The 8,299-nt window shown below is 42.2% G+C and overlaps 1 protein-coding gene across 1 annotated transcript in view; it reads left to right on the forward strand.

The window, feature by feature from the left end:
• The window catches only part of ADARB2 (adenosine deaminase, RNA-specific, B2 (non-functional)), a gene marked incomplete at its 5' end in the record, with an annotated part of 96,553 nt that overhangs the window by 76,846 nt on the left and 11,408 nt on the right, over positions 1 to 8,299 (forward strand). The window contains one exon of the mRNA XM_009070189.1: positions 1,539 to 1,707. Coding sequence (XP_009068437.1) covers positions 1,539 to 1,707 — 169 coding nt within the window. The remainder of the gene's footprint in view (positions 1 to 1,538; positions 1,708 to 8,299) is intronic.

The following is an 8,299-nucleotide window of genomic DNA, read 5'->3' on the forward strand; positions in this document are numbered from 1 at the left end:
CCAGTCACCTGTCTGCTGGCAGGTCACAGCTGACTCTGCTGTTCTACATGTGTTTACTGCCTCTGCTAAACCCAACTGGCTGGAACAATTTATTTTTCCATTCCCTTTTTGCAAACCATCCATTGGCAGCAGCCAAAGAATCCATTGCTTCCACCAGAGCTCACGGCACAGACAACAGCCATACAAAGCAAAGACAGTATAAAGTTGACAGAGGCAGAGAGTGGGTGACTGGGGATCGTGCACAGAGCCATCTGCTCATGGCCTGAGGTTCCACCAGCCCCGCAACCTCTGGCACACTGGGATTACTCCATCCAGGAACACGGGCAGCCCTGCAGTCTACTGAGGCCTGGGGAACATCCCCTTTGGCTGAGGAACATCACATTCACAAGCAGAAGCCTTCTGGTTCAACTGAGGGAGAGGCATTGAAAAATACACAGGACAGCTGGAAATATGGGCTGGAAATACAGGCCTCATGTCTGTAGAAGCAGCAGTCCTGTTCCTTGAACACAAAGGCCATCGTGTAGTCTTTCATTATTTTCCTTTGGACTAGAGGGACACTCTGAAAGGTCTGCTTCAGGGAGAAGGTGTCCTCCAGTGAAAGCCTCTGAAGGTAAGGCAGTGAGCAGACCCAGAGGATTTCCTTGCTTTTCTGTGCCGTTCTTTTACAACCAAAATACCCAGGGGTAAAGTAGCAGTGTGAGGGTAAGAGTGATTCTGATAATGAACATCAGTTTTTCTCTTTTCATGAAAATGAAGTGCTTTTGAAATGTCATTATCTTCTGTACTTACTGCATATCTGCAGGACCCAGTTCACTGCGGCACAGTACAAGTGTGTTAGCTCCTTGCCTAGAGGCAAGCTTATATATTCTATACATGGGCTGCCCTCATATATAGCATACCACTGAAGTGATAGAAGATACGACACAAGGCAGGAGGGTACCTCACTTCAGGGAGGCTGTAGAAGGAATTTCAGCAAGCATTGAATAACCACTAAGTTTTGATTGGCTTTTGATCCAGAGTGTAAGCCTTTAGCTTTGGAGAATTTTCAGTGTAATTTTGTGATAACAAATCAAAACCTAAAATTTGAAATTATTCAGGAAAATGTCACTGAATCACATTGTACTAGAGTATCAGATTGGTCTGCATCATGCAGGTGAGTCTTTGTTAACACTCATTGAACCAAGTTTTCCCACGTATTCCCCTGACACAGCTCAATCCTAAACAAGAAACTGGTCTTACTTTTTAAAAAGCAGAACACCTCTGCTCTTTTTAAATACAGAGCAAAAAAAGAAGGAGAACATGAGGTCAGTGTGTGCTGTGTGTAAGCTTTAATTGATGTGAAATGACAGCCGTGCTAGGGAGCACCTTCTTTTCTGCACTGTGCTGCTTTCTTGGGCTGTAATCTCATCTCATTTTGTATCCAATCTAAAGGACCTCCACAGGTGGTTCTGCAAATGCAAGCTATGGCATCAACACAGCCTCTCAGGTTCTCTTTAAAAACATTTAATTATTGCCATTCTTGTGTTTATTTTGCCCAGTGAACAGCAGCAAGCACATAGTGAGAAAATACCGCGGGCACCTCCGGACGAAGATTGAATCTGGAGAAGGAACGATCCCCGTGCGGTGTCGGAACGCGGCTCAGACGTGGGACGGCGTGTTGCTGGGAGAGCAGCTCATCACCATGTCCTGTACAGACAAAATTGCCAGGTACCTGACCTATCTGCATCGCAGCCGTTTTTGCATGTGGAAATGAAGTTTGATTCCACAGAGGACTATGGCAACTGGTGGGGAAGAGCTCGCAGGTGCTGACAAGCCCTACAGGAACAAAGACCTCCTTTGTATGCAAAAACAGACCATATAAATAGGACAGAATGTAAATAGGACAATTTCCCAAATTCTCCGTGGGTCATTAGTTGCTTATTAGAGGGTGACAAAAATATAAACTGCCTTTGCAGCTTTTTTTGCCAATAGAATTTCACTGTGCAAATAAAATACATCCACTCTGCTGTTCGTGGATCATTTACCCCAAAACTTGCAAACCAACCATCATACAGATAAACTTAGCTAGTCTGCACTCAATTGCATAAAGTGTCCTTGAAGCTGCTGGGAATATTCCTGCTATTTGGAATGCCATTGCAGAGCTCTCATGTCACAGCCCTCTCTGCGGGTTTCTGCTCTGTCCTGTAAATACAACATAAATTTATGTAGAATAATTTCCATGTAATAAATATTTCATAATTATCCCATGATAGCACATAAAACATAAACACATTCACCATTCTTAATTTATGGTGGTAGATAATAATAAATGATGGCTGTCACAAACCTAAATCAAAGTGTATGCACTTGGTTGCACACTTATTGCAGTACTAGTATGTATCTACACATACATGTACAGTTATCCTCATAATTATACTTATGTATAAAACATGCATTAGGTATAGATGCAGCTCTACATGTAAAATTAATCACATTATAGCTATAAAAATGTAAATACTACGATCAAATTCTCTACTGGAATATCATGCCTAAGAATAGAATTTTTCCAAATTCAGACACGTATGTACTCAAAAAACTAAACTAATTTAAGTTCAAGAATGGAAATATCACACTGTCTGTGGTTTTGAATGGCATTAGTTGGTGAATGAAACATCAGCTTGGCAAACACTATTCCATTTGTTATTGATGGTGCAGTAATGCACAGTCCCAGGAGCTGGTTTTCTCTAAGCACATCTAAGTACTTTCAGTGAATCCTTTCCTTGTTGCCACACATCTAAACATTATTAAAGTCTGTGAAGAAAAAAAGAATCTACCACAAAGCTTTCCCAAGTTATTTCAATATTGTATTAATTACTGCAATTTTTATAATTTATTTGCACTGTAATCCAAATGAGTTTGGGAATTTCCTAGCCCCCCCAAAAAAATTCAGCAATCATTATTCCCTGGTTTGAACAGCAAATGTTTACTCTCAGCAGTAAGGGACAGTTACAAAGTAGGAGGAGAATAGGGTTGGCTGTGGCATCTGCATTAAACTTACTCCCAAATTTCAGTTTGCCACATGAAATGCTATGAATTTTTTTTTAAGCATTATTAGCCTCACCTGTAAGGGGGAGAAATCAAAGGTTTCTTCGCCTGACCTTTGTTTCAGCACATGTAGAACTATTTTCTTCCCCTCTGGTCACAGAAAGCACAGGCAGGAAAGGAGTTCAGTGGCCAAGGAGATTGCTGTGTGAGGACCCTTTCCCACTCCTGCCCCACTGGAGAGATCTGTAGGTGGTTTCTGTGCTGTGCCAACCCCATTGATTCTATGACTGTTTGCTCTGCTGCATAGGTAGCTGACTCTTCAAATGTCTGTAGGATGCAGGAATCTGGTTACACATCATCTTGCAATGAGAAAAGACATCTCTGAAGCTGAGATTCATGTTTGTATAAGCAGGATTTGACAAAAAATTTAGCTTGTATACTTTGGATTTTACTGCTTGTAAAAGTCCCCCAGGAGCACTGGGCTATTAGAGAATGTTTCCTCTTGAGAATCTAGCCAGTAGCTGCTAAAATATACATCATTTTGCATTATTTGCAAAGGACATTGCTATCAGAATATCAAAGACTCAAGAACATAGAGAGTGACTGAGAAGAGCGAATAATGTTCTGTAAATCATGTATCTAACGATTTATGGTCTTGCTTGCTCACAGGATAGCTATAAGCAGAGAGTGGTTTAATCAGATTTATTTGTTATTCAAAGGCATTTAGCAATTTTTATTACTGTCACCACAAGTTTGAGAGAATTTGATGTTTGGTATGCATTATTTGGGCTCTGTGGCTTTGTTGAGATTGCAGGATAAACAGCCTGGTATCATACCTGTTCCATCACTGAATTAAAGCACAACCTCTTCTGGCATGAATACTCACGTTATTTAGCTCAGGCAGGGAATTATGAGGTGAAATTCTGTGAGTGCATTATAAAGGAGGTCAGACTAGATCTTGGTGGTTCCTTCTGGCTTTAAAACCTATGCATTTATATGTGTAAATTTAAAGTTTGGGCTCTGTGAATCCCCAAATAACCCACCCTAAGAGAGTATCAGCTTTTACACACAACTTCTGTGAGCCTCACAGTGCAGCTGAAATGAGTTCAGCCTCTCAGTGCCATAGATTTTAGGATTAAACCACATTCTTTAGACCCATCGTTCATTAGTTACGCTTCACACCTTTTGACCTTCATTTTCCCCCATAATATGCCGTGCATACATTTGTGAAAAAGCAGCAATATCATGGGGAAAATAATTTTGAAAAGAATCATTTGTTGGGGGAAAAAATGGCCATTTAAACATTTTCTTGATGCTGATCATAACCAATATTAAAATCTGTACGTCAACAGACACATTACAGTCCTAAGAGAATTTTGGCTTTTTGTGACAGCAAACACATCCATGCAATGGGCCAAATTAAACTCCTTTTCATCTCCCTCTCTCACGCTAAGGCTGGAAGGAGGAGCAGCTTGTACCTTTGCTTATTATGAGGTCAGTGCAAGGTTAATGCTGCTGCTGGTGGAAGTCTCTGCAGTTGCTATTTGGAGACAGAGAAGTGTTTGAAGGAAAATTATCACATGCTTGCACATACACACAAGCACACACATTTAGGGGGAAAAAACCCCAAGGATATCTCTAGAGCTCAGCATCTCTTTGTAACTAACAGTAACCAAACATTAGGAAGGTTTGGCACTAGATTCTGTTTCTCACCCTCAGAAATATCCAGGACTGTTATGTGCTCAGGTTTCTCCAGGTGAAGGGGTGGGATTTGCAGCACCTTCTTGGTGCCCTGGGGCCTCAGGGACACTGCTGGCTGTGTCCCCTGTGGTGACATGGTCTCCCAGTGTGCAGAGCCAGCCCAGCACTGAGCCTCTCCTCCTGCACAGCACGCAGTGTGTACGTGTGCCAGATTTGCAGGTGCCAGTTCACACAGTCAGGTGATCGTATATATAGAATCAGAATTTCCAAATGTCTCTATTTCTTGTCCGTACAGCATAAAAAATATTTAAGTCTGTACAAAATATCAAAGAACTATGCATGTCTCGTAAGTCCATCACCCCCTGGGTAGGCTTGGAGGGGAAATTCAGTCTGTCTCAGAGTAGAGAAACTGCCTTCCCTTCCATATGCTTTGTCCTCTGGGAACGGTGTCTGAACTTCAGGCCAGTCTCCTTACGTGGTGGCTCATCCTCTAGGCCCACCATGCCCTGAGTTTGACAGCACACACCCCATTTCTGCATAAAGCTTCCTGTTCTATGCTCTGAGTTCACTGAGTTTATGCACCTCATATCCAGCACCTTGGTCCCTTCTTCTTTCATGCAGAAAACTGGAGAAATTATTTCGCCCAATGTCAAGCAATCCAAAACAGAAGGGTGTCCTTCCCTGTATAGCTGCCCAGAAAGGTTTAGTGATTGCCATTGCCCATGTTTAGGCAGAGAATGGCAATAGTACTGGGAGAACATGGAAGAGGCCACGGTGGGACTCCGTGGCAGGGCAGACCCATGGCATAAACAGACATTCCTGCCACATGTGGTCGGGTCAAGTCCCACGTCGCCACATCATCTCCACTACCATGTGTGCAAATTATCTTGAGGATCTTGGTGCAACCGTTCAACACTAAGGTTTATTCTAAAAGTTAGTTCTTATTTGCATGTGCCACGAGAGTCAGAGTTCTGCATTGCACTACTCTTCTCCAAACCCTCTTCCCTGATAGACCTTAGCAAGGGGATTGCAGACCTCGCACCACGGCGGGGGCAGAGCATGTTTACACTTACTAGATGTCCAGCTGATGTATTGCCTTTGGAGAGATGCCAGCCTTCTGTGCAGCAAACCTGCATCTCCACACACTAGCAGTGTATGAACTTCCTTGTAAATGCATGTGCTGTGGCACTTGTCCTCTTTCAGAAGTCCCTTGCAGGATGCAGACTGAGGAACATACTTTGCATTGTGCAGGATTTGGAGGGAACAATCCTCACAAACATTGCCTTTATACAGCACATAAAAGCCAGAATTCAGTGTTTATTTTGTAAGCTCTGGCCTTCAAATTGTTTTCTTACCACCACTTTTCAAAAGGTCACCTTTAAAAGACTGTGTATTTTCTTGCCACCAGGTTAATGGTCATCCACTTCATCGTGCTTCACAAAAACAGTGACATTAAGCCCAGGGGTTAAATAAGACCTTAAACATCTAAATTATACCTCACCTGCAAAGCAGCACAAGTGCTGCCAAAGGGCCTCCAAACTTTGCATTACAGCATGGATAGTCTATCCATGTCCCATGGCTAAGATTTGTAGATTATTTGGGCCCACAAACCAGAGAATAGGAAAGAACTTCTTTTGAGAATATGTTCAGAGTATTACAAGGTAATGTAGCCCTAAGGCACTGTTTCAGGATTTAGCAGTGGGAGTCTGAAGTAGCATTTTATAAGATGAGTTGAGCACATTAAGCTGTATTTAAATGTAGCATATAAAAATGCAAGACTAAAAGTCAGTGTTAGAAATTGGCATTCTTAGATCTATTTTAGTGTTAGCCTGTCGACCAAAGCCATTGTTAACAGAAGGCTGAGCCTGACAAGGTAACTCTTAAGAAAAGCTACTTCAAAGGCTGCATATTAATGCAAATGAAAATCAATTAACACAGCTAGATCTTCAATTAGAGATGATTTGTGCACATGGTTTGTAATTCTCTCTCTTAACCCCTTTCTGTGTGACTGAGAGTTCAATTTCAATCTTTCACCACAAGGTATGTTCCAGGAAACATGTATAAACCACCCACTGATAAAATACAGATCAAAAACTAATGCTCTAGTTCCAGTTTCCAAACCAATAATAGCTAAATGGTCGTATAAATAGGAACACCACGGGTGTTCTGCTGAGCACAGGCCACCCTGAATAACAATTTATGTTGTGTGAAGCATAGCTGGAAATATTGGTAATAGAAACTGTGGTACAGGAGGTTAACAACACACCAAGTGGATAAGACTGAAAGCTTTCAATAATGGCCAAAAAAAGTCTTTTTTTATAAAAAAGCCGTAACAAAATAAGCTTTGAAATTCATCATCAGTGCTTTTTAATGGGCAAGGTGTCCAAAGGTCCCAAGGAGACACTTCAGTCTCTGAGCATCACTGGCAGGTGATGCTTAGAGATCAGATCTCGTTCTCAAGATCTTTTGAAGGGTCGTGCAAATTTCTCTACATCTCAGTTTTGAAGGGGTCCAAAGGCAGGAACTTGTCAGCCTTCAGCTCTGAGTAATGCTATGTGCAAAGCAATGCTAGAAGCATCCAGCAAAGGAGCTCCAGGTGTCACACCAGAGCTCAGCAAAGGACGAGGAGCCGTGTGCTGACCTGAGCAAGGCTGCAGCCCTCTGCACCCCCAGGGTTTGCCCCAAGCATCTTCCTCAGTATTCTCATCATCCTGTTGGTCTCAGGGAGGAGCTGTAGACAACTTTCCTGGTGAGGTGATGCATGTGGAGACTGTGATGTGGTTGAGACATGGGGACACATTTCCCTGCACACCTTGTCATTGGTCCCGAGCTGTCAGGAGTGTGGGAGCTGGGGAGGAGTCTCTGTGGGGTCTCACCCTCTGCCCACTCCATGTCCAGGACTGGGAGAGCATGGCATTTAATTAAAGAAAGGCTGCCTGCTCTGGGATGACTCCCAGCTTGTCGCTGGCATTTCTGTGATTGACAAACAGGCAAAAATATATTTATTCAAGGATTATCTATATTGAAAACTGGACGCAGGATTTTGTCTTTGTAAACAGTGCAGTAATATCTGCTGTTTGAACAAAAGACAGGGTATACTTTCCTTCCATCTAAAGCACCAAAAACCCCCATATTTGAGTGAAAAGGGGAGACATTCTGTTTTATTGATCCTTCTTGCTGAAGATTTTGGGGTTTTAAAATAAGATCCGTGACTAAGGGAGCAGTGGGTTGATTTGCACTTTATTGGAAGGGTTATTATGAAGCTCATAGTTATTAGAGAGATGCATGTCCTTGAAAACAGCCCTTAAAATCTTGCACAATTAGGAAAATTCAGAATGATCCAGTGCATTTCCTCATAGCGAGAAAAGTCACTTTGAAATATTGAGAACCCAAAATGTAACACTGCATTGCTCTGAATAATAATTTTATTTTGAAAAGCCACATTTGAAGAGAGCACTTTGTTACAGATGGGAACACAGCTACTTTCATGGACCTAAATTAGGCTACAGAGAAATAGCTCCTTCAAAACGGACACCCCTATTGATAGTTTCACTGTTGCTCAACGGATCTTTCC

The sequence above is a fragment of the Acanthisitta chloris genome, unplaced genomic scaffold (genome assembly GCF_000695815.1).
Source record: "Acanthisitta chloris isolate BGI_N310 unplaced genomic scaffold, ASM69581v1 scaffold19472, whole genome shotgun sequence".
NCBI classification, from domain to species: Eukaryota; Metazoa; Chordata; class Aves; order Passeriformes; family Acanthisittidae; genus Acanthisitta; species Acanthisitta chloris.